Raw genomic sequence first — 27,770 nt, 5'->3', positions numbered from 1 at the left:
TAATTACAGCCTATCTGGTGAACACTACACAGAGACAGGAACAATCACCCACAAAATACACAGTAAAACCCAGGCTACCTAAATATGGTTCCCAATCAGAGACAACGAGAATCACCTGACTCTGATTGAGAACCGCCTCAGGCAGCCAAGCCTATGCTAGACACACCCCTAATCAGCCACAATCCCAATGCCTACAAAAACCCCAATACGACAACACAATAAACCCATGTCACACCCTGGCCTGAACAAATAATTAAAGAAAACACAAAAATACTAAGACCAAGGCATGACAGAACCCCCCCCAAGGTGCGGACTCCCGGACGCACCTCAAAACCATAGGGAGGGTCCGGGTGGGCGTCTGTCCATGGTGGCGGCTCCGGCTCGGGACGTGGACCCCATTCCATAAATGTCTTAGTTCCTCCCCCTTGCGTCCTGGGATAGTCCACCCTCGCCGCCGACCATGACCTCGTAGTCCTCACCCAGAATCCCACTGGACTGAGGGGCAGCTCGTGACTGAGGCAGCTCGGGACTGAGGGAAAGCTCGGGACTGAGGGGAAGCTCGGGACTGAGGGGAAGCTCGGGACTGAGGGCAGCCCGGGACTGAGGGGAAGCCCGGGACTGAGGGGAAGCCCAGTACTGAGAGGAAGCCCAGTACTGAGAGGAAGCCCAGTACTGAGAGGAAGCCCAGTACTGAGATGAAGCTCAGGCAGGTAGTTGGCTCCGGCAGATCCTGGCTGGCTGGCGGATCTGGAAGAGTCTGGTTGACTGGCAGATCTGGAAGAGTCTGGTTGACTGGCAGATCTGGAAGAGTCTGGTAGACTGGCAGATCTGGAAGATCATGGCTGACTGGCGGATCTTGCTGCTCTGGCTGCTCCATGCAGACTGACAGCTCTGGCTGCTCCATGTAGATTGGCAACTCTGGCTGCTCCATGCAGATTGACAGCTCTGGCTTCTCCATGCAGACTGGCAGCTCTGGCTGCTCCATGCAGACTGACAGCTCTGGCTGCTCCATGCAGACTGACAGCTCAGGCTGCTCCATGCAGGCTGACAACTCTGGCTGCTCCATGTAGACTGGCAGCTCTGGCTGCTCCATGCAGACTGGCAGCTCTGGCTGCTCTATGCAGACTGGCAGCTCCATGCAGACTGGCAGCTCTGGCTTCTATATGCAGACTGGCAGCTCTATGCAGACTGGCATCTCTGGCTGCTCCATGCAACCTGGCAGCTCTGGCTGCTCTATGCAGACTGGCAGCTCTGGCTGCTCCATGCAGACTGGCAGCTCTATGCAGACTGGCAGCTCTGGCTGCTCCATGCAGACTGGCGGCTCTGGCTGCGTTGAACAGGCAGGAGGCTCCGGCAGCGCAGGAGAGGAGGAAAACGCTGGCTGCGCTGAACAGGCGGGAGGCTCCGACAGCGCTAGAGAGAAGGATGGCTCTGGCTGTGCTGAACAGGCGGGAGGCTCCGGCAGCGCTAGAGGGAAGGAAGGCTCTGGCTGTGCTGAACAGGCGAGGCGCACTGAAGGCCTGGTGCGTGGTGCTGGAACTGGTGGTACTGGATCGAGGACACGCACAGGAAGCCTGGTGCGGGGAGCTGCTACCGGAGGACTGGTGTGTGGAGGTGGCTCTGGATAGACCGGACCGTGCAGGCGCACTGGAGCTCTTGAGCACCAAGCCTGCCCAACTTTACCTGGCTCGATGCCCACTCTAGCCCGGCCAATACGAAGAGCTGGTATGTACCGCACCGGGCTATGCACCTGCACTGGAGACACCGTGCGCTCCATAGCATAACACGGTGCCTGCCAGGTCTCTCTAGCCCCCCGGTAAGCACAGGGAGTTTGCGCAGGTCTCCTACCTGGCATCGCCATACTCCCTGTGAGCCCCCCCCCCCAATAAATTTTTGGGGGTGACTCTCAGGCTTCCATCCGCGTCGCCGTGCTGCCTCTTCATACCAGCGCCTCTCCGCTCTCGCCGCCTCCAGTTCTTCTTTGGGGCGTCGATATTCACCAGGCTGTGCCCATGGTCCTTTTCCGTCCAATATCTCTTCCCAAGTCCAGAAGTCCTTTGATCGCTGCTCCTCACGATTAACAGGGAGAGTTGGCTCAGGTCTGACTCCTGACTCTGCCAACCTCTCCTGAGCCCCCAATACATTTTTGGGGCTGCTTTTCGGGCTTCCTTGCCAACCGTGTTCCCTCGTATCGTCGGCTCTTATCTCCGGCTGCCTCTGCTCTCCTAAATGCCTCCACCTGTTCCCATGGGAGGCGATCTCTTCCGGCCAGTATCTCCTCCCAAGTGTAACAACCTTTGCCATCCAACACGTCTTCCCATGTCCATTCCTCCTTTCGCTGCTCCTGCTGTCGCTGCCTGTTACCACGCCGCTCGGTCCGGGTGTGGTGGGTGATTCTGTATCGGCGTTCGTCTGTTGAAGGAGAGTCGGACCAAAATGCAGCGTGGTGGTTACTCATGTTCTTTAATGAAAAAAATAGCGATACATGAAATAACTAAAATAAATACAAAAACAACAAACGAAACGTGAAAACCTAATTACAGCCTATCTGGTGAACACTACACAGAGACAGGAACAATCACCCACAAAATACACAGTAAAACCCAGGCTACCTAAATATGGTTCCCAATCAGAGACAACGAGAATCACCTGACTCTGATTGAGAACCGCCTCAGGCAGCCAAGCCTATGCTAGACACACCCCTAAGCAGCCACAATCCCAATGCCTACAAAAACCCCAATACGACAACACAATAAACCCATGTCACACCCTGGCCTGAACAAATAATTAAAGAAAACACAAAAATACTAAGACCAAGGCGTGACACCTACCTGGTTAAATAAAGGTGTTCTCAACTAGCCTACCTGGTTAAATAAAGGTGTTCTCAACTAGCCTACCTGGTTAAATAAAGGTGTTCTCAACTAGCCTACCTGGTTAAATAAAGGTGGGGGAAAAAAAGAAATAAAAATTGAGAAATAAAAGTTTCCTATTAGGTTACAATACAGATGTCACCTTTTATTTAAAGCTATTCATACATATATATTTTACCGTTTAGTCTTACTTGTACAAACTCATTTAGTCAAAAGTTGAGTGTTTGGTCCCATATTCCATTCCTGCAGTGATTTACATCAAGTTTGTGATTCTACTAACTTGTTGAATTAATTTGCAGTTTGTCCAGGTTGTGTTTTAGATGTTTTATAGAAACTGAATGGTGAATAATGTCCTGTCATTTTGGAGTCACTTCACATGTATTGTCAGTAAGAATAGAAGATGTTTCTGAACACTTCTACATTCATGTGGATGCTACTAATATTATGAATAATCAAGAATGAATCGTGAATAATGATGAATGAGAAAGTTACAGAGGCACAAAGATCAGACCCCCTCTGTTATTGGTAATGGTGAGAGGTTAGCATGTTTTGTTGAAGCCTCTGTTATTGGTAATGGTGAGCGGTTAGCATGTTTTGTTGTAGCCTCTGTTATTGGTAATGGTGAGAGGTTAACATGTTTTGTTGTAGCCTCTGTTATTGCTAATGGTGAGAGGTTAGCATGTTTTGTTGTAGTCTCTGTTATTGGTAATGGTGAGAGGTTAGCATGTTTTGTTATAGTCTCTGTTATTGGTAATGGTGAGAGGTTAGCATGTTTTGTTGTAGTCTCTGTTATTGGTAATGGTGAGAGGTTAGCATGTTTTGTTGAAACAGTTTGTCTTAAAAGATTGTCAAATTAAAGGTGACATTATAAACTGTCACCTCATATGAAACATTTGATCTGAAATTCAAAATGTTGGAGAATAGAGCCACATTTAAAATGTTAGTTTCACTGTCTAAATAGATATGGAGTGGACTGTATACTCAATACAATCTAAATCTGATACCTCACTGACTAAATAGATATGGTGTGGACTGTATACTCAATACAATCTAAATCTGATACCTCACTGTCTAAATAGATGTGGTGTGGACTGTATACTCAATACAATCTAAATCTGATTCCTCACTGTCTAAATAGATATGTTGTGGACTGTATACTCAAAACAATCTATATCTGATACCTCACTGTCAAAATAGATATGTTGTGGACTGTATACTCAAAACAATCTATATCTGATACCTCACTGTCTAAATAGATATGTTGTGGACTGTATACTCAAAACAATCTATATCTGATACCTCACTGTCTAAATAGATATGTTGTGGACTGTATACTCAAAACAATCTATATCTGATACCTCACTGTCAAAATAGATATGGTGTGGACTGTATACTCAATACAATCTAAATCTGATACCTCACTGTCTAAATAGATATGGTGTGGGCTGTATACTCAATACAATCTATATCTGATACCTCACTGTCTAAATAGATATGGTGTGGACTGTATACTCAATACAATCTAAATCTGATTCCTCACTGTCTGTCTTCTGACTGATACTGCTTTTAAACTGGTCTGGTCAGTCTACTCAAAGATTTGTACTATACATGTTTCTATCTACAGGAAATACTTTGATCATTTGTCATTTCTGATGATACATTGATTTATGTAGATATGGCAGGTTTCAGGATGTATCTGATAATAATATGAAAATGCTGAAACAATAAATATATACTGCCTCTATTTTCACCAGCAATGATTATCAGTGTGGTTTTAATATGATTTGACTCTTTGCAGGCTGTCACGCTGTCTAGTCACAGAGGAAGGTTGTGCTTCTCTGGTCTCAGCTCTGAGGTCAAACCCCTCACACCTGAGAGAGCTGGATCTGAGCTACAATCACCCAGGAGACTCAGGAGTCAGACTGCTCTCTGCTGGACTGGAGGATCCACACTGCAGACTGGAGGAACTCAAGTATGTAGAGGGTTTATGTCAATGTTCATATCAGACATGTTTGACTTATCAGGCTAGTGAAGACAAACATTCTGACCACCACTTGGACAAAGTTATATCCTGACTGTTTGTGTGTGTGTGTGTGTGTGTGTGTGTGTGTGTGTGTGTGTGTGTGTGTGTGTGTGTGTGTGTGTGTGTGTGTGTGTGTGTGTGTGTGTGTGTGTGTGTGAGTTCCCGTGTGTCTCTAAATTACTGTCTGTTCTTCTGCTTACCGCTACAGTGTGGAACATGGTGGAGAGTACAGAATGAAACCTGGGCTTAGAAAATGTGAGTGTTGACTGAATGTTACTAAGAATAAGTCTTAATTCAAGTTAAGTCAAAGTCAAAGACCACCATCATTACTGACTTGGTCATATTAAATATCAGCTGTAGTTCTACAGAAGCAGAAATCAGGAACACAGTTTACAAAGAGTTGCTTTGACAATGTGTGTGTGGCATGTTCGTGATACATAAGAAATGTGTGTGTGTGTGTGTGTGTGTGTGTGTGTGTGTGTGTGTGTGTGTGTGTAATGAATGTGAATAACTTTGTTTTATATTACAATACAGTATAACATATGATCATTCAACAAGTCTCAAGTTACCTTAACTTCTCCTTTTGATACCTAGAAACATCTACATTAAATGAATTCGTGAAAAGTGAGTTAACATTCTAATGTGAATGATGATGATTTCTAATATTGTGTCTGGTTTCATCCATCAGATGTCTGTGATTTCACACTGGACCCAAACACAGTATACCGACTCCTCTCTCTGTCTGAGGAGAACAGAAAAGTGACACTGAGGTCAGAGGAGCAGCCGTATCCTGATCACCCAGAGAGATTTGAGAACTATGAACAGGTGCTGTGTAGAGAGGGTCTGACTGGGCGCTGTTACTGGGAGGTAGAGTGGAGTGGGAGAAGGGTTGATATAGGAGTGACATATAAAGGAATCAGCAGGAAAGGAAGGGCTAATGACTTTTGTCTTGGATACAATGACACGTCCTGGACTCTTTTCTGCTATGACAACAGTTACATTGCCTGTCACAATAATAATCCCATTGCCATAGACGTCCGCCCCTCCAGCTTCCACAGAGTAGGAGTGTATCTGGACTGGCCAGCCGGCGCTTTGTCCTTCTACAGAGTCTCCTCTGACACACTCACCCACCTGTACACATTCACCTCCACATTCACTGAGCCCCTCTATCCAGGGTTTAGGGTTTGGTATGAAGACTCCTCAGTGTCCCTTTGTCAAACACAACTTGATGTTTCACTCTAATCAGGGTCATGTTCAGTAAGACACAATGGAGCAGCAATGTAGATCTCTAGTGTGTAAACCTCTCTATCCAGGGTGTTTGGTATGAATTTCTCTCTAGTGTGTAAACCTCTCTGTCCAGGGTGTTTGGTATGAATATCTCTCTAGTGTGTAAACCTCTCTATCCAGGGTGTTTGGTATGAATATCTCTCTAGTGTGTAAACCTCTCTATCCAGGGTGTTTGGTATGAATATCTCTCTAGTGTGTAAACCTCTCTATCCAGGGTGTTTGGTATGAATATCTCTCTAGTGTGTTAACCTCTCTATCCAGGGTGTTTGGTATGAAAAATGTGTAGTAGCATTACTTTAAATGATAGGTGTGTACAATCGTGTTACTCTGGTTGTATAAATTGTTGTTTTCACATAAATCTGTACCTAATTCACCACGGCTGTGCACATCTTGTCTGTTCCGAACAAAGTCTCTCCTCATCCTCTATTCTAAGAACCAACAGTTCTTGGGTCTCGTAAGAGAACACAGAGGATTCTGACTAGTTGGCCACCTCATCCACTAGATATGTGTTGGTTCGACACATTGAGTCAGTTGTGGTGGAACCAGCCATGACTAAGCATTAATAGGTTTACTATATGAGACCTCTGTTGGTTTCTGTATGTCAGAGCTCTTGGCCCAACACTCAAGAGTGTGGGGTCGACCAGCCTCATTATTGCAGGGCTCTCAACGAATCACTTATGGGTGCAGTGATTCAGGGCAGGTGGAGCTGTTATGAGCCCCAAATCTTTACCAACATAAATCAAATCCCACCCAAAAATGGTGGCTTGCTTGTTTTGCATGTTATTTTGGCATTAATATGTGACACATATCAGTTTGCAAACAATGTAATTTTTATAATATATGTATCATTGAATTAATAAAGCTCTATAGAAACATGGTTGCTTGTTTGATTTCTTGAGTAAGGCAACTCAAAAAAAGCAGGTGTTTCAGCCCAGCTCAGTGCTTTTTAGTGGTGGTGGGGCAAGCCAGCAGAAAATACAAGCGTTGCGCCTTGATTGACTCAGTGTTCTGTCACCCATTGGGAAACTACGTCACCTCCAAGTCTAAGGGGAGACCTCGAGAATTCTAGCCCCTTGGGTGTTGCCATAGAGTTACATTAGAAATGCCCATCCAAGAAGGCTCAAAGTCATTGGCCACAGATAAAATGACGTCAAATCACATATGTACAGTAGCTTTGTTTGGACTGATCATGTCAACATCATACCTTCAGAATCTTAGCTAGCAAGCTAGACAGTCATCATCATGAATCAAGTCAAAATCTACTGGCAAATCATATGATGAGAAATAATAGACAAAACATATCGGTGCCCATCGGCCATTGGACATAAACACAACGAGTTGGAAATAGCAAATTTAACAACTGTTTTCTATGCTGCTGCATAAATATTGTAATATGCCAGGGAGATATGTATACCGTAGCTAAGAAAGTAATACTAAGTGTATGTTGTGTAGTAAGATGTTAGTAGCCCATGTGCCTCACCCTAATAATTCAGTCTTTTTACCCCTCTTAATTTCACCTACTGTTCTGACTTGGTGGTGCACATGTAGCATATAATCTGTTTTAGAGAAATGTAATCATTGAATATTGTAAGAGCTTTCATTGTCTGCTTATATGCCCCCGTTATTTATCCTACTGTTCTGACTTGGTGTGCAGGGAGAACACTGTAAGAACGGCCCACATTGTGAATTCTGTCGCTGTACATTTAAAAAATGCTAAACAAATAATTATAGTGACTACGTCCGTCCTAGCTCGCTCATTAATGTCTTAAGCAAAATGACAGGTTGCCTCTTATCCGCTTGTGGTCCCCTTATGCCATAGATTGTACATCTCAATTGTCATTAGAAACCACATTTGTTTAAGCCATATCAAATATGTTTTTTTAAAGGCAGTAAATGAGGCTGAATGACCTGTTTCGCTGCCAGACAAGACTCCGCTGATAGCCAGGTGTAGCAGTGGTAAGGTGTTGGGACTCTGCTGATTTTCAGGTGTAACAGTGGTAAGGTGTTGGGACTCTGCTGATAACCAGGTGTAGCAGTGGTAAGGTGTTGGGACTCTGCTGATAGCCAGGTGTAGCAGTGGTAAGGTGTTGGGACTCTGCTGATAGCCAGGTGTAGCAGTGGTAAGGTGTTGGGACTCTGCTGATAGTCAGGTGTAGCAGTGGTAAGGTGTTGGGACTCTGCTGATAGCCAGGTGTAACAGTGGTAAGGTGTTGGGACTCTGCTGATAGTCAGGTGTAGCAGTGGTAAGATGTTGGGACTCTGCTGATAGCCAGGTGTAGCAGTGGTAAGGTGTTGGGACTCTGCTGATATCCAGGTGTAACAGTGGTAAGGTGTTGGGACTCCGCTGATAGTCAGGTGTAACAGGGGTAAGGTGTTGGGACTCTGCTGATAGCCAGGTGTAACAGTGGTAAGGTGTTGGGACTCTGCTAATAGCCAGGTGTAGCAGTGGTAAGGTGTTGGGACTCTGCTGATAGTCAGGTGTAACAGTGGTAAGATGTTGGGACTCTGCTGATAGCCAGGTGTAACAGTGGTAAGGTGTTGGGACTCTGCTGATAACCAGGTGTAACAGTGGTAAGATGTTGGGACTCTGCTGATAGCCAGGTGTAGCAGTGGTAAGGTGTTGGGACTCTGCTGATAGTCAGGTGTAGCAGTGGTAAGGTGTTGGGACTCTGCTGAGCTGTTGGGACTCTGCTGATAGTCAGGTGTAGCAGTGGTAAGGTGTTGGGACTCTGCTGATTGGGTGTACTCTGCTGATAACCAGGTGTAGCAGTGGTAAGGTGTTGGGACTCTGCTGATAACCAGGTGTAGCAGTGGTAAGGTGTTGGGACTCTGCTGATAACCAGGTGTAGCAGTGGTAAGGTGTTGGGACTCTGCTGATAACCAGGTGTAGCAGTGGTAAGGTGTTGGGACTCTGCTGATAACCAGGTGTAGCAGTGGTAAGGTGTTGGGACTCTGCTGATAACCAGGTGTAGCAGTGGTAAGGTGTTGGGACTCTGCTGATGAACCAGGTGTAGCAGTGGTAAGGTGTTGGGACTCTGCTGATAACCAGGTGTAGCAGTGGTAAGGTGTTGGGACTCTGCTGATAACCAGGTGTAGCAGTGGTAAGGTGTTGGGACTCTGCTGATAACCAGGTGTAGCAGTGGTAAGGTGTTGGGACTCTGCTGATAACCAGGTGTAGCAGTGGTAAGGTGTTGGGACTCTGCTGATAACCAGGTGTAGCAGTGGTAAGGTGTTGGGACTCTGCTGATAACCAGGTGTAGCAGTGGTAAGGTGTTGGGACTCTGCTGATAACCAGGTGTAGCAGTGGTGGTAAGGTGTTGGGACTCTGCTGATAACCAGGTGTAGCAGTGGTAAGGTGTTGGGACTCTGCTGATAACCAGGTGTAGCAGTGGTATGTTGGGACTCTGCTGATAACCAGGTGTAGCAGTGGTAAGGTGTTGGGACTCTGCTGATAACCAGGTGTAGCAGTGGTAAGGTGTTGGGACTCTGCTGATAACCAGGTGTAGCAGTGGTAAGGTGTTGGGACTCTGCTGATAACCAGGTGTAGCAGTGGTAAGGTGTTGGGACTCTGCTGATAGCCAGGTGTAGTGGTGACCAGGTGTTGGGACTCTGCTGATAACCAGGTGTAGCAGTGGTAAGGTGTTGGGACTCTGCTGATAACCAGGTGTAGCAGTGGTAAGGTGTTGGGACTCTGCTGATAACCAGGTGTAGCAGTGGTAAGGTGTTGGGACTCTGCTGATAACCAGGTGTAGCAGTGGTAAGGTGTTGGGACTCTGCTGATAACCAGGTGTAGCAGTGGTAAGGTGTTCCTGATGCAGACCAGGTGTAGTGGTGGTAACATCATTCCTTGAAGGATGGATGATGCTGATAACCAGGTGTAGCAGAGCCTTGGTAAGGTGTGGTGACACTTCCTGGTGTAGCAGTGGTCTGATTTCCTGTGCAGAGCCTTGGTGTAGTGGTGACACTTCCTGGTACATGTCTGATTTCCTGTGCAGAGCCTTGGTGTCGTGGTGACACTTCCTGGTACGTGTCTGATTTCCTGTGCAGAGCCTTGGTGTAGACTTCCTGGTACATGTCTGATTTCCTGTGCAGAGCCTTGTGTTGGTGACACTTCCTGGTACGTGTCTGATTTCCTGTGCAGAGCCTTGGTGTAGTGGTGACACTTCCTGGTACGTGTCAAATTTCCTGTAGAGCCTTGGTGTTGGTGACACTTCCTGGTACGTGTCTGATTTCCTGTGCAGAGCCTTGGTGTAGTGGTGACACTGGTACATGTCTGATTTCCTGTGCAGAGCCTTGGTATCGTGGTGACACTTCCTGGTGGATGTCTGATTTCCTGTATTTATAACAGAGCCTTGGTGTAGTGGTGACACTCCTGGTACATGTCTGATTTCCTGTGCAGAGCCTTGGTGTATGGTGACACTTCCTGGTAATGTCTTTTCCTGTGCAGAGCCTGGTGTCGTGGTGACACTTTCTGGTACATGTCTGATTTCCTGTGCAGAGCCTTGGTGTCGTGGTGACACTTCCTGGTACGTGTCTGATTTCCTGTGCAGAGCCTTGGTGTCGTGGTGACACTTCCTGGTACGTGTCTGATTTCCTGTGCAGAGCCTTGGTGTCGTGGTGACACTTCCTGGTACGTGTCTGATTTCCTGTGCAGAGCCTTGGTGTAGTGGTGACACTTCCTGGTACGTGTCTGATTTCCTGTGCAGAGCCTTGGTGTAGTGGTGACACTTCCTGGTACGTGTCTGATTTCCTGTGCAGAGCCTTGGTGTAGTGGTGACACTTCCTGGTACATGTCTGATTTCCTGTGCAGAGCCTTGGTGTAGTGGTGACACTTCCTGGTACGTGTCTGATTTCCTGTGCAGAGCCTTGGTGTAGTGGTGACACTTCCTGGTACGTGTCTGATTTCCTGTGCAGAGCCTTGGTGTAGTGGTGACACTTCCTGGTACATGTCTGATTTCCTGTGCAGAGCCTTGGTGTAGTGGTGACACTTCCTGGTACATGTCTGATTTCCTGTGCAGAGCCTTGGTGTCGTGGTGACACTTCCTGGTACGTGTCTGATTTCCTGTGCAGAGCCTTGGTGTCGTGGTGACACTTCCTGGTACGTGTCTGATTTCCTGTGCAGAGCCTTGGTGTCGTGGTAACACTTCCTGGTACGTCTCATACAACTTTCCACCTGAGAACAGAGATCCATCCCTGCTTCCAACCTCCCCACTGTTTCTAGCATTTGTCCGTCTCCCATCTCATTACTGTCTGAATAAAGTGTCAAAAACACCTCAAAAGTATGTCTCATAAATACTAGCAAACTTTACATTTCATCCCCACAAAATCTCACAGTAACAATTGAATTATGAGTGTTCATTTAATGTTCAAAGCACCCTGAATACACCTAATTTTCCACTCTGGTGATTGGCCTAAACCGTGTAAAAAAATAGTTAGAATTACAGGAAATGAGCTTTAAACCAGTAAAAGACACCCAGTCCTCTGTCTAGGGATTGTGCCAGAGGGGCACTGAAATTCACTCTGAACCTTTATTTAAAATGTACAGCCCTACTGGTTAATATAATGTACAATAATCTGTGGTTCACTTCACGTAACAGGGTTGACCTTAAAATTAGGGAAATGTTGTTTTTTTACATTAATATTAATTATTTCCTTCCAATCAGCACATTTATCTGACTTCTAATGTTGCCAAGAAATGTGAGCCATAACTTCAACAGCCATTATGTAACTGCATAGTAGGCTACAAACTGACCTTCACATTCATGATATGAGCAGATCACAGGTGATGTTCCACAACATTAGTCCCTTGTGGGGAGTGAAACTTGTGATTTCACCTAATTTTAACATTATGTCATGAAGTGTTGATGTTCAGTTTAATAAACATGTTTTCCTTCTCAAGAGGTTAAATAAATGTCTATGGTGCCTATTAAATGACAAATAAATTAACATGGTTGACCATAACAGAGTTGACCATAACAGGGTTGACCATAACAGGGTTGACCATAACAGGGTTGACCATAACAGGGTTGACCATAACAGAGTTGGCCATAACAGGGTTGACCATAACAAAGTTGACCATAACAGGGTTGACCATAACAGAGTTGGCCATAACAGGGTTGACCATAACATAGTTGACCATAACAGGGTTGACCATAACATGGTTTACCATAACAGGGTTGACCATAACAGGGTTGACTATAACAGGGTTGACTATAACATAGTTGACCATAACAGAGTTGACCATAACAGGGTTGACCATAACAGGGTTGACCATAACAGGGTTGACCATAACAGGGTTGACCATAACAGGGTTGACCATAACAGGGTTGACCATAACAGGGTTGACCATAACAGGGTTGACCATAACAGGGTTGACCATAACAGGGTTGACCATAACAGGGTTGACCATAACAGGGTTGACCATAACAGGGTTGACCATAACAGGGTTGACCATAACAGGGTTGACCATAACATAGGTTGACCATAACAGGGTTGACCATAACAGGGTTGACTATAACAGGGTTGACCATAACAGGGTTGACTATAACAGGGTTGACTATAACAGGGTTGACCATAACAGGGTTGACCATAACAGGGTTGACCATAACAACATAACAGGGTTGACCATAACATGGTTGACCATAACAGGGTTGACCATAACAGGGTTGACCATAACAGGGTTGACCATAACAGGGTTGACCATAACAGGGTTGACCATAACAGGGTTGACCATAACAGGGTTGACCATAACATGGTTGACCATAACAGGGACCAAAACAGGGTTGACCATAACAGGGTTGACCATAACCCCATAACAGGGTTGACCATAACATGGTTGACCATAACATAGTTGACCATAACAGGTTGACCATAACAGGGTTGACCATAACAGGGTTGACCATAACATAGTTGACCATAACAGGGTTGACCATAACAGGGTTGACCATAACAGGGTTGACCATAACATAACCATAACAGGGTTGACCATAACATGGTTGACCATAACAGGGTTGACCATAACAGGGTTGACCACCATAACAGGGTTGACTATAACAGGGTTGACCATAACAGGGTTGACCATAACAGGGTTGACCATAACAGGGTTGACCATAACAGGGTTGACCATAACAGGGTTGACTATAACAGGGTTGACCATAACAGACTTGACCATATCAGGGTTGACCATAACAGGGTTGACCATAACAGGGTTGACTATAACAGGTTGACCATAACAGGGTTGACCATAACAGGGTTGACTATAACAGGGTTGACCATAACAGGGTTGACCATAACACCATAACAGGGTTGACCATAACAGGGTTGACCATAACAGAGTTGACCATAACAGGGTTGACCATAACAGGGTTGACCATAACAGGGTTGACCATAACAGGGTTGACCATAACACCATAACAGGGTTGACCATAACAGGGTTGACCATAACAGGGTTGACCATAACACCATAACAGGGTTGACCATAACAGGGTTGACCATAACAGGGTTGACCATAACAGGGTTGACCATAACAGGGTTGACTATAACAGGGTTGACTATAACAGGGTTGACTATAACACCATAACAGGGTTGACCATAACAGGGTTGACCATAACAGGGTTGACCATAACAGGGTTGACCATAACAGGGTTGACCATAACAGGGTTGACTATAACAGGGTTGACTATAACAGGGTTGACCATAACAGGGTTGACCATAACAGGGTTGACCATAACAGGGTTGACCATAACAGGGTTGACCATAACACCATAACAGGGTTGACCATAACATGGTTGACCATAACAGGGTTGACCATAACAGGGTTGACCATAACAGGGTTGACCATAACACCATAACAGGGTTGACCATAACAGGGTTGACCATAACAGGGTTGACTATAACAGGGTTGACCATAACAGGGTTGACTATAACCCCATAACAGGGTTGACCATAACAGGGTTGACCATAACAGGGTTGACCATAACAGGGTTGACCATAACATGGGTTGACTATAACAGGGTTGACCATAACAGGGTTGACTATAACAGGGTTGACCATAACAGGGTTGACTATAACAGGGTTGACCATAACAGGGTTGACTATAACACCATAACAGGGTTGACCATAACATACCATAACAGGGTTGACCATAACAGGGTTGACCATAACAGGGTTGACCATAACCCATAACAGGGTTGACCATAACAGGGTTGACCATAACAGGGTTGACCATAACAGGGTTGACCATAACAGGGTTGACCATAACAGGGTTGACCATAACAGGGTTGACCGTAACAGGGTTGACCGTAACAGGGTTGACCATAACAGGGTTGACCGTAACAGGGTTGACCATAACAGGGTTGACCATAACAGGGTCGACCATAACAACAGGGTTGACCATAACAGGGTTGACCGTTTGACTATAACACCATAACAGGGTTGACCATAACAGGGTTGACCATAGCAGGGTTGACCATAGCAGGGTTGACCGTAACAGGGTTGACCGTAACAGGGTTGACCATAACATGGTTGACCATAACAGGGTTGACCATAACAGGGTTGACCATAGCAGGGTTGACCATAGCAGGGTTGACCATAGCAGGGTTGACTGTAACAGGGTTGACCATAACAGGGTTGACCATAACAGGGTTGACGATTTCATGTTAAATCAGCCATAAATCCTGACACCGTGGACGCGTCATTATGCCCAGAAAAACATAAAAATGGTTCCAATGGTTTTTACAACAATCATTTTCACTCTGTGAATTTGACCTTCAATTAGAGTTAGTTGTTTGTTTTGTGTTTTGCTTACCTTACATTTTGATAGTCGTGTAATTCTCTCTTGGACAAGGTGAGTTTTATCAATACATTCAATTTACCTTAAAAAATGTGCGATGATAATTATTGATAAAAGTTTCCTTGTCGGAGAGAGTTTGTGCAGTTATCAAAACATCACGCCAGGGTAAGACAACATGAAACACAGACCTCATAAGTAGCTCTAAAATCCCAGATGGAAAAATGAATGGTGAAAAAACAATCGAAACCATTTCCTGGTTTTATTACTCAACTTTGTTGTTGTTGTTCTTCTTCTTCAACTACTACTACTACTACTACTACTACTACGACTACTACTACTACTACTACTACTACTACTACTACTACTACTACTACTACTACTACTACTACTACTACTACTACTACCACTACTACTACTACTACCACTACTACTACCACTACTACTACTACTACTACTACTACTACTACTACTACTACTACTACCACTACTACTACTACTACTACTACTACTACTACTACTACTACTACTACCACTACTACTACTACTACTACTACTACTACTACTACTACTACTACTACTACTACTACTACTACTACTACTACTACTACTACTACTACTACTACTACTACTACTACTACTACTACTACTACTACCACTACTACTACTACTACTACTACTACTACTACTACCACTACTACTACTACTACTACTACTACTACTACTACTACTACTACTACTACTACTACTACTACTACTACTACTACTACTACTACTACTACTACTACTACTACTACTACTACTACTACTACTACTACTACTACTACTACTACTACTACTACTACTACTACTACTACTACTACTACTACTACTACTACTACTACTACTACTACTACTACTACTACTACTACTACTACCTACTACTACTACTACTACTACTACTACTACTACTACTACTACTACTACTACTACTACTACTACTACTACTACTACTACTACTACCACTACCACTACTACTACTACTACTACTACTACTACTACTACTACTACTACTACTACTACTACCACTACTACTACTACTACTACTACCTACTACTACTACTACTGACTACTACTACTACTCCTACTACAACTACTTCTTCTTCTTCGGTGGGGTTTAACAGCAGATGGTATCCACTTACTGTGCAGTACCACCACCTACTGTACTGGAGTGTGGGCCAGAAACTGGACTACTACTAAATCCTACCTGCCAGCCCAGTTGATCTTCAACTCAGGCACCACAGGCTAATAGGGATTTCTTTCCTCTCACTCACTACTGAAACTTTACCAGTACTACTACATCAATACAACTATATTACTGCTACTACAACTACTATTTACTACGACATACTAAACTACTTACTACTACTACTACTACTAGCACTACTACTTACTACTACGACCACTACTACTACTACTACTACTACAGCAGGGTAGCCTACTGGTTAGAGCCTGAAGGTTTTACTACTACACTACTGGGGCTTAGCTTCTTAGAGCTACTGAAGGTTTTACAACACATGGGGTGGCAGGGTAGCCTAGTGGTTACTACCTGAAGGTTTTACCAACACATGGGGCGACAGGGTAGCCTAGTGGTTAGAGCCTGAAGGTTTTACAACACATGGGGCAGCAGGGTAGCCTACTGGTTAGAGCCTGACTTTTACTACTACTGGGGCTGCAGGGTAGCCTAGTGGTTAGAGCCTTTTTACTACACATGGGGCTACAGGGTAGCCTAGTGGTTAGAGCCAAGGTTTTACAACACATGGGGCAGCAGGGTAGCCTAGTGGTTAGAGCTACTAAGGCTTTACAACACATGGGGCAGCTAGGGTTAGAGCCTAGCTGAGCGCGTTAAGGTTTTACACACACTACAGGGTAGCCTAGTGGTTAGAGCCTGGAAGGTTTTACAACACATGGGGCAGCAGGGTAGCCTAGTGGTTAGAGCCTGAAGGTTTTACAACACATGGGGCAGCAGGGTAGCCTAGTGGTTAGAGCCTGAAGGTTTTACAACACATGGGGCAGCAGGGTAGCCTAGTGGTTAGAGCAGGAAGGTTTTACAACACATGGGGTGCAGGGTAGCCTAGTGGTTAGAGCAGGAAGGTTTTACTACACATGGGGCAGCAGGGTAGCCTAGTGGTTAGAGCACTACTAAGGTTTTTACAACACATGGGGTGGCAGGGTAGCCTAGTGGTTAGAGCTACTAAGGTTTTTCAACACACATGGGGCTACAGGGTAGCCTAGTGGTTAGAGCCTGAACTACTTTACAACACATGGGGTGCTAGCTACTACACGACCACTTTTACTACTACTACTGGGGTGGCAGGGTACTACTACTGGTTAGAGCACTACTTTTACCAACACATGGGGCACACTACCACTACCACTTACTACTAAGGTTTACAACACATGGGGCTACTTCTTAGCCTAGTGGTTAACAGCAGAAGGTTTTTCAACACATGGGGCAGCAGGGTAGCCTACTGGTTAGAGCTGGAGGTTTTACAGAAACATGGGGAAACAGGGTAGCCTAGTGGTTAGAGCCAGTTGATTTTAACAACACCACAGGGGATAGGGTTTCTCTCAGACTGGTTTAGCCAGTTGAAAGTTTACATCAATACAATATATTTTGTATTTCAAGTTTTATTTATTGAAAAATGTAAATATGAAAATGAGGCAAAACCACCTTAAATATACGCTGATTTACATATGGGGCAGCAGGGTAGCCTAGTGGTTAGAGCAGGAAGGTTTTACAACACATGGGGCGGCAGGGTAGCCTAGTGGTTAGAGCAGGAAGGTTTTACAACACATGGGGCAGCAGGGTAGCCTAGTGGTTAGAGCCTGAAGGTTTTCAACACATGGGGTGGCAGGGTAGCCTAGTGGTTAGAGCAGGAAGGTTTTACAACACATGGGGTGGCAGGGTAGCCTAGTGGTTAGAGCCTAGAAGGTTTTACAACTACATGGGGTGGCCAGGGTAGCCTAGTGGTTAGAGCTGAAGGTTTTACACATGGGGTGGCTACACATGGGGCAGCAGGGTAGCCTAGTGGTTAGAGCCTAAGGTTTTACAACACATGGGGCACAGGGTAGCCTGGGGCTGAAGGTTTTACAACACATGGGGCACAGGGTAGCCTAGTGGTTAGAGCCTGAAGGTTTTACAACACATGGGGCAGCAGGGTAGCCTAGTGGTTAGAGCCTGAAGGTTTTACAACACATGGGGCTACTAGGGTAGCTACTACTGGTTAGACTGAAGGTTTTACTACCACACACTGGGGCAGCAGGGTAGCCTAGTGGTTAGAGCCTGAAGGTTTTTACCAACACACATGGGGCAGCAGGGTAGCCTAGTGGTTAGAGCCTGAAGAACATGGGGCAGCAGGGTTTTTTACAACACATGGGGCAGCAGGGTAGCCTAGTGGTTAGAGCACGGAAGGTTTTACAACACATGGGGCACAGGGTAGCCTAGTGGTTAGAGCTAGGAAGGTTTTACTACATGGGGTGGCAGGGTAGCCTAGTGGTTAGAGCTGAGGAAGGTTTTACAACACATGGGGTGGCAGGGTAGCCTAGTGGTTAGAGCCTGAAGGTTTTTCAACACATGGGGCAGCAGGGTAGCCTAGTGGTTAGAGCCTGCTTTTACAACACATGGGGCAGCTACTAGCCACTACTACTACTACTGGTTAGAGCTGGTTACCACTACGTTTTACAACACATGGGGTGGCAGGGTACCTAGTGGTTAGAGTTTTTACAACACATGGGGTTACAGGGTAGCCTAGTGGTTAGAGCCAAGGTTTTTCAACACATGGGGCTAGCAGGGTAGCCTAGTGGTTAGAGCACTGAAGGTTTACAACACATGGGGCAGCAGGGTACCTAGTGGTTAGAGCCGGAAGGTTTTACAACTACATGGGGTGGCAGGGTAGCCTAGTGGTTAGAGCAGGAAGGTTTTACAACACATGGGGTGGCAGGGTAGCCTAGTGGTTAGAGCAGGAAGGTTTTTCTAACACATGGGGTGGCAGGGTACCTAGTGGTTAGAGCACTAAGGTTTTACAACACATGGGACCACACTACTACCACTACTACTACTACCACTACGACCACTACCACTGGGGTGGCTAGGGTACCACTAGTGGTTAGAGCCACTAGGTTTTACAACACATGGGGCCACTAGGGTAGCAGTGGTTAGAGCTAAGGTTACTACAACACATGGGGTGGCAGGGTAGCCTAGTGGACTAGACCACTTTACTACTACTACTGGGGTGGCTACTACTACTACTGGTTAGAGACCACTTTTTCTGACACATGGGGCAGCAGGGTAGCCTAGTGGTTAGAGACTTTTACAACACATGGGGTACTAGGGTACTACTACTTCTACTACTATGACCACTGGTTACCACTACCACTGGACTACTACTACTACCACTACATGGGGTACAATACTACTACTAGTACTACTACTTCTTCTTCACTTCGGTGGGGTTTAACAGCAGATGGTGTCCAACGTTATTGTGCAGTACCACCACCTGGGGTACTGGAGTGTGGGCCAGAAACAGGGAGAACTAAATCCTACCTGCCAGCCCAGTTGATCTTCAACCCAAGCACCACAGGCTGATGGGGTCTTCATCAGACTGAAACTGGTAGCCAGTTGAAAGTTTACATCAATACAATGGGGTATTTCAGGTTTTATTTATTGAAAAATGGTTGAAAATGAGCAAAACCACCTTTTACAACACATGGGGGCAGCAGGGTAGCCTAGTGGTTAGAGCAGGAAGGTTTTACAACACATGGGGCAGCAGGGTAGCCTAGTGGTTAGAGCAGGAAGGTTTTACAACACATGGGGTGGCAGGGGGTAGCCTAGTGGTTAGAGCAGGAAGGTTTTACAACACATGGGGCAGCAGGGTAGCCTAGTGGTTAGAGCAGGAAGGTTTTCAACACATGGGGCAGGGTAGCCTAGGGTTTTTCAGCCATGGTGGTTAGGGTAGCCTAGTGAAGAGTTTTTACAACACATGGGGCGGCAGGGTAGCCTAGTGGTTAGAGCAGGAAGGTTTTACAACACATGGGGTGGCAGGGTAGCCTAGTGGTTAGAGCAGGAAGGTTTTACAACACATGGGGCAGCAGGGTAGCCTAGTGGTTAGAGCAGGAAGGTTTTACAACACATGGGGCAGCAGGGTAGCCTAGTGGTTAGAGCAGGAAGGTTTTACAACACATGGGGCAGCAGGGTAGCCTAGTGGTTAGAGCAGGAAGGTTTTACAACACATGGGGCGGCAGGGTAGCCTAGTGGTTAGAGCCGGAAGGTTTTACAACACATGGGGCGGCAGGGTAGCCTAGTGGTTAGAGCCGGAAGGTTTTTCAACACATGGGGCGGCAGGGTAGCCTAGTGGTTAGAGCAGGAAGGTTTTACAACACATGGGGCAGCAGGGTAGCCTAGTGGTTAGAGAGGAAGGTTTTACAACACATGGGGCAGCAGGGTAGCCTAGTGGTTAGAGAGGAAGGTTTTACAACACATGGGGCAGCAGGGTAGCCTAGTGGTTAGAGCAGGAAGGTTTTACAACACATGGGGCAGCAGGGTAGCCTAGTGGTTAGAGCAGGAAGGTTTTACAACACATGGGGCGGCAGGGTAGCCTAGTGGTTAGAGCAGGAAGGTTTTGCTTCAAGGAAGAATGTTTTTTGTTTTTGTTTTATTGTGAGAAGACATTAAATGGTCAGACTTTTACACAACAGTTTATCAAAAGATTTTCATTTCATGGATTATTTAAAAACACTATTCACATGATGGATGCATATTTTGCATATATTTACAGATAAAATTACACTTAACATCAAAACGAAACAAGAAATCAAAAAAAGCCTCTGTAAAAGTCTGACTATAAGACCTAAGAACCTGTGTGTGGAATAATGTGAATGTAGATCCTCTGAAGACTGAGATAATGAATTGGAGCAGGGAACATGTCATTCTGAGATAATGAATTGGAGCAGGGAACATGTCATTCTGAGATAATGAATTGGAGCAGGGAACATGTCATTCTGAGATAATGAATTGGAGCACAGGGAACATGTCATTCTGAGATAATGAATTGGAGCACAGGGAACATGTCATTCTGAGATAATGAATTGGAGCAGGGAACATGTCATTCTGAGATAATGAATTGGAGCAGGGAACATGTCATTCTGAGATAATGAATTGGGGCACAGGGAACATGTCATTCTGAGATAATGAATTGGAGCAGGGGAACATGTCATTCTGAGATAATGAATTGGAGCAGGGAACATGTCATTCTGAGATAATGAATTGGAGCAGAGGGGACATGTCATTCTGAGATAATGAATTGGAGAACGGGGAAGATGTCATTCTGAGATAATGAATTGGAGCAGAGGGGACATGTCATTCTGAGATAATGAATTGGAGCAGGGGAACATGTCATTCTGAGATAATGAATTGGAACATGTCATTCTGAGATAATGAATTGGAACAGGGAACATGTCATTCTGAGATAATGAATTGGAGCAGGGAACATGTCATTCTGAGATAATGAATTGGAGCAGGGAACATGTCATTCTGAGATAATGAATTGGAGCACGGGAACATGTCATTCTGAGATAATGAATTGGAGCAGGGAACATGTCATTCTGAGATAATGTCATTCTGAGATAATGGAGCAGGGAACATGTCATTCTGAGATAATGAATTGGAGCAGGGAACATGTCATTCTGAGATAATGAATTGGAGCAGAGGGGACATGTCATTCTGAGATAATGAATTGGAGCACAGGAACATGTCATTCTGAGATAATGAATTGGAGCAGGGGACATGTCATTCTGAGATAATGAATTGGAGCAGGGGACATGTCATTCTGAGAGAAATGAATTGGAGCAGGGGAACATGTCATTCTGAGATAATGAATTGGAGCAGGGAACATGTCATTCTGAGATAATGAATTGGAGCAGGGAACATGTCATTCTGAGATAATGAATTGGAGCAGGGAACATGTCATTCTGAGATAATGAATTGGAGCAGGGAACATGTCATTCTGAGATAATGAATTGGAGCAGGGAACATGTCATTCTGAGATAATGAATTGGAGCAGGGAACATGTCATTCTGAGATAATGAATTGGGGCACAGGGAACATGTCATTCTGAGATAATGAATTGGAGCAGGGGAACATGTCATTCTGAGATAATGAATTGGAGCAGGGAACATGTCATTCTGAGATAATGAATTGGAGCAGGGAACATGTCATTCTGAGATAATGAATTGGAGCAGGGAACATGTCATTCTGAGATAATGAATTGGAGCAGAGGGAACATGTCATTCTGAGATAATGAATTGGAGCAGGGAACATGTCATTCTGAGATAATGAATTGGAGAACGGGGAAGATGTCATTCTGAGATAATGAATTGGAGCAGGGAACATGTCATTCTGAGATAATGAATTGGAGCAGGGAACATGTCATTCTGAGATAATGAATTGGAGCAGGGAACATGTCATTCTGAGATAATGAATTGGAGCAGGGAACATGTCATTCTGAGATAATGAATTGGAGCACAGGGAACATGTCATTCTGAGATAATGAATTGGAGCACAGGGAACATGTCATTCTGAGATAATGAATTGGAGCAGGGAACATGTCATTCTGAGATAATGAATTGGAGCAGGGAACATGTCATTCTGAGATAATGAATTGGAGCACAGGGAACATGTCATTCTGAGATAATGAATTGGAGCAGGGAACATGTCATTCTGAGATAATGAATTGGAGCAGGGAACATGTCATTCTGAGATAATGAATTGGAGCAGGGAACATGTCATTCTGAGATAATGAATTGGAGCAGGGAACATGTCATTCTGAGATAATGAATTGGAGCAGGGAACATGTCATTCTGAGATAATGAATTGGAGCAGGGAACATGTCATTCTGAGATAATGAATTGGAGCAGGGAACATGTCATTCTGAGATAATGAATTGGAGCACAGGGAACATGTCATTCTGAGATAATGAATTGGAGCAGGGAACATGTCATTCTGAGATAATGAATTGGAGCACAGGGAACATGTCATTCTGAGATAATGAATTGGAGCAGGGAACATGTCATTCTGAGATAATGAATTGGAGCACAGGGAACATGTCATTCTGAGATAATGAATTGGAGCACAGGGAACATGTCATTCTGAGATAATGAATTGGAGCAGGGAACATGTCATTCTGAGATAATGAATTGGAGCAGGGAACATGTCATTCTGAGATAATGAATTGGAGCAGGGAACATGTCATTCTGAGATAATGAATTGGAGCAGGGAACATGTCATTCTGAGATAATGAATTGGAGCAGAGGGGACATGTCATTCTGAGATAATGAATTGGAGCACAGGAACATGTCATTCTGAGATAATGAATTGGAGCAGGGGACATGTCATTCTGAGATAATGAATTGGAGCAGGGAACATGTCATTCTGAGATAATGAATTGGAGCAGGGGAACATGTCATTCTGAGATAATGAATTGGAGCACAGGGAACATGTCATTCTGAGATAATGAATTGGAGCAGGGGAACATGTCATTCTGAGATAATGAATTGGAGTACAGGGAACATGTCATTCTGAGATAATGAATTGGAGTACAGGGAACATGTCACTCTGAGATAATGAATTGGAGCACAGGGAACATGTCATTCTGAGATAATGAATTGGAGCACAGGGAACATGTCATTCTGAGATAATGAATTGGAGCACAGGGAACATGTCATTCTGAGATAATGAATTGGAGCACAGGGAACATGTCATTCTGAGATAATGAATTGGAGCAGGGAACATGTCATTCTGAGATAATGAATTGGAGCAGGGAACATGTCATTCTGAGATAATGAATTGGAGAACGGGGAAGATGTCATTCTGAGATAATGAATTGGAGCACAGGGAACATGTCATTCTGAGATAATGAATTGGAGAACGGGGAAGATGTCATTCTGAGATAATGAATTGGAGCAGGGAACATGTCATTCTGAGATAATGAATTGGAGCACAGGGAACATGTCATTCTGAGATAATGAATTGGAGCACAGGGAACATGTCATTCTGAGATAATGAATTGGAGCACAGGGAACATGTCATTCTGAGATAATGAATTGGAGCACAGGGAACATGTCATTCTGAGATAATGAATTGGAGCACAGGTCATGTCATTCTGTATGGAGCAGGGGAACATGTCATTCTGAGATGGAGCACAGGGAACATGTCATTCTGAGATAATGAATTGGAGCACAGGAACATGTCATTCTGAGATAAATTGGAGCAGGGAACATGTCAATTCTGAGATAATGGTTGGAACATGTCATCATCTGAGATAATGAATTGGAGCACAGGGATAATTCACATGTCATTCTGAGATAATGAATTCTGAGATGGCCTGTGGAACATGCATTCTGGATAATGAATTGGAGCACATGTCATTCTGAGATAATGAATTGGAGCACAGGGAACATGTCATTCTGAGAAAGATTTGGAGCACATGGAACATTACATTCTGAGATTTTGGTCAGGGACATGTCATTCTTCTGAGATAATGAATTGGAGCAAGGGAACATGTCATTCTGAGATAATGAATTGGAGCACAGGGAACATGTCATTCTGAGATAATGAATTGGAGCACAGGGAACATGTCATTCTGAGATTGAATTGAAATAATGAATTGGAGTACAGGGAACATGTCATTCTGAGATAATGAATTGGAGTACAGGGAACATGTCACTCTGAGATAATGAATTGGAGCACAGGGAACATGTCATTCTGAGATAATGAATTGGAGCAGGGGAACATGTCATTCTGAGATAAATGAATTGGAGCACAGGGAACATGTCATTCTGAGATAATGAATTGGAGCACAGGAACATGTCATTCTGAGATAAATGAATTGGAGCACAGGGAACATGTCATTCTGAGATAATGAATTGGAGCACAGGAACATGTCTTTCTGAGAGAAATGAATTGGAGCAGGGGAACATGTCATTCTGAGATAATGAATTGGAGCACAGGGATCATGTCATTCTGAGATAATGAATTGGAGCACAGGGAACATGTCATTCTGAGATAATGAATTGGAGCAGGGGAACATGTCATTCTGAGAGAAATTAATTTGAGCACAGGCATCATGTCATTCTGAGAGAATTGAATTGGAGCACAGGGAACATGTCATTCTGAGATAATGAATTGGAGCACAGGGAACATGTCATTCTGAGATAATGAATTGGAGCACAGGGATCATGTCATTCTGAGAGAATTGAATTGGAGCACAGGGAACATGTCATTCTGAGATAATGATTTGGAGCAGGGGAACATGTCATTCTGAGAGAAATGATTTGGAGCACAGGGAACATGTCATTCTGAGATAATGAATTGGAGCAGGGGAACATGTCATTCTGAGATAATGGCAGATAAAGATAGGATAATGCAATTAGAATGTACTTTCCATAAATATGACATTCACATTAATTAAAACTTATTTTAACCTCATACAGTTTATCTCCTGGATTCATCTTTGTGTTTTCTGTTGTGTTGAAGTCAGTCCTCCTGGACAATGGAACATAGTGTTTAACATGTTCTATTGTCTATTGGCTTCAAGAAGATATTCACTTTATCCATTACAACAATCTGAGACCCTTTTATTTGCTGGTTTAATCACTATATTTTAGAGATTGATTTGTTTAAACATTTATAAGGTTAAGCTGATAAACAGGTCTGGTTCTGAATTGTGAAAAGGAAGCCACCACCTGTTTCAGAGTCTGTATAGTTTCTGACACTGTCACTCCAACTGAGGTTCCCAATGTGAGGGGTTTGGAATGGTATATGAGGAAAATCCTGTTTCATATTGGTGATCTGTTTACTTCAATCTTCTATGATGGACGTGTAGATCCCCTCCGGAGCTCCTCCCAGTCCTCCTGTTTAGGAGTTGGTATCCTCCCAGTCCAGTCCTGTTTAGGAGTTGGTATGGAAGTCAGTCCTCCTGTTTAGGAGTTGGTATGGAAGTCAGTCCTCCTGTTTAGGAGTTGGTATGAAAGTCAGTCCTCCTGTTTAGGAGTTGGTATGGAAGTCAGTCCTCCTGTTTAGGAGTTGGTATGGAAGTCAGTCCTCCTGTTTAGGAGTTGGTATGGAAGTCAGTCCACCTGTTTAGGAGTTGGTATGGAAGTCAGTCCACCTGTTTAGGAGTTGGTATGGAAGTCAGTCCTCCTGTTTAGGAGTTGGTATGGAAGTCAGTCCACCTGTTTAGGAGTTGGTATGGAAGTCAGTCCTCCTGTTTAGGAGTTGGTATGGAAGTCAGTCCTCCTGTTTAGGAGTTGGTATGGAAGTCAGTCCTCCTGTTTAGGAGTTGGTATGGAAGTCAGTCCTCCTGTTTAGGAGTTGGTATGGAAGTCAGTCCTCCTGTTTAGGAGTTGGTATGGAAGTCAGTCCTCCTGTTTAGGAGTTGGTATGGAAGTCAGTCCACCTGTTTAGGAGTTGGTATGGAAGTCAGTCCTCCTGTTTAGGAGTTGGTATGGAAGTCAGTCCTCCTGTTTAGGAGTTGGTATGGAAGTCAGTCCTCCTGTTTAGGAGTTGGTATGGAAGTCAGTCCACCTGTTTAGGAGTTGGTATGGAAGTCAGTCCTCCTGTTTAGGAGTTGGTATGGAAGTCAGTCCTCCTGTTTAGGAGTTGGTATGGAAGTCAGTCCTCCTGTTTAGGAGTTGGTATGGAAGTCAGTCCTCCTGTTTAGGAGTTGGTATGGAAGTCAGTCCTCCTGTTTAGGAGTTGGTATGGAAGTCAGTCCTCCTGTTTAGGAGTTGGTATGGAAGTCAGTCCTCCTGTTTAGGAGTTGGTATGGAAGTCAGTCCTCCTGTTTAGGAGTTGGTATGGAAGTCAGTCCTCCTGTTTAGGAGTTGGTATGGAAGTCAGTCCTCCTGTTTAGGAGTTGGTATGGAAGTCAGTCCTCCTGTTTAGGAGTTGGTATGGAAGTCAGTCCTCCTGTTTAGGAGTTGGTATGGAAGTCAGTCCTCCTGTTTAGGAGTTGGTATGGAAGTCAGTCCTCCTGTTTAGGAGTTGGTATGGAAGTCAGTCCTCCTGTTTAGGAGTTGGTATGGAAGTCAGTCCTCCTGTTTAGGAGTTGGTATGGAAGTCAGTCCTCCTGTTTAGGAGTTGGTATGGAAGTCAGTCCTCCTGTTTAGGAGTTGGTATGGAAGTCAGTCCTCCTGTTTAGGAGTTGGTATGGAAGTCAGTCCTCCTGTTTAGGAGTTGGTATGGAAGTCAGTCCTCCTGTTTAGGAGTTGGTATGGAAGTCAGTCCTCCTGTTTAGGAGTTGGTATGGAAGTCAGTCCTCCTGTTTAGGAGTTGGTATGGAAGTCAGTCCACCTGTTTAGGAGTTGGTATGGAAGTCAGTCCACCTGTTTAGGAGTTGGTATGGAAGTCAGTCCACCTGTTTAGGAGTTGGTATGGAAGTCAGTCCTCCTGTTTAGGAGTTGGTATGGAAGTCAGTCCTCCTGTTTAGTTGGTATGGAAGTCAGTCCTCCTGTTTTGGAGTTGGTATGACAGTCAGTCCTCTGCTTCATAGAACCTTTCTCTGTACTGTTGAGCACATGAGTCAGTCCTCCTGTTTAGCTCAGTGGTTACTGGGTACATCCAAGAGCCTCTGCTGTCATCTAGAGGGTGTTTCTCTGTACTATTGACACATGGAGACTCAATGGAGGCACAGTGGTTAGACAGGGTACATCCAAGAGCCTCTGCTGTCATCTAGAGGGTGTTTCTCTGTACTGCTTGACACATGGA

At 44.7% G+C, this 27,770-nt stretch overlaps 1 protein-coding gene across 1 annotated transcript in view; it reads left to right on the top strand.

The window, feature by feature from the left end:
• LOC112216696 (NACHT, LRR and PYD domains-containing protein 3-like) overlaps positions 1–6,172 on the top strand; it is a 35,896-nt gene extending 29,724 nt beyond the window's left edge. The window contains exons 7-9 of the mRNA XM_042314205.1: positions 4,669–4,842; positions 5,102–5,148; positions 5,582–6,172. Coding sequence (XP_042170139.1) covers positions 4,669–4,842; positions 5,102–5,148; positions 5,582–6,135 — 775 coding nt within the window. The 3' untranslated portion in view covers positions 6,136–6,172. The remainder of the gene's footprint in view (positions 1–4,668; positions 4,843–5,101; positions 5,149–5,581) is intronic.
• The last annotated feature ends 21,598 nt before the right edge of the window (positions 6,173–27,770 follow it).

This window comes from Oncorhynchus tshawytscha, unplaced genomic scaffold (genome assembly GCF_018296145.1).
Source record: "Oncorhynchus tshawytscha isolate Ot180627B unplaced genomic scaffold, Otsh_v2.0 Un_contig_1944_pilon_pilon, whole genome shotgun sequence".
Classification (NCBI taxonomy): Eukaryota; Metazoa; Chordata; class Actinopteri; order Salmoniformes; family Salmonidae; genus Oncorhynchus; species Oncorhynchus tshawytscha.
This window is presented reverse-complemented; position numbering and strand designations above follow the sequence as displayed.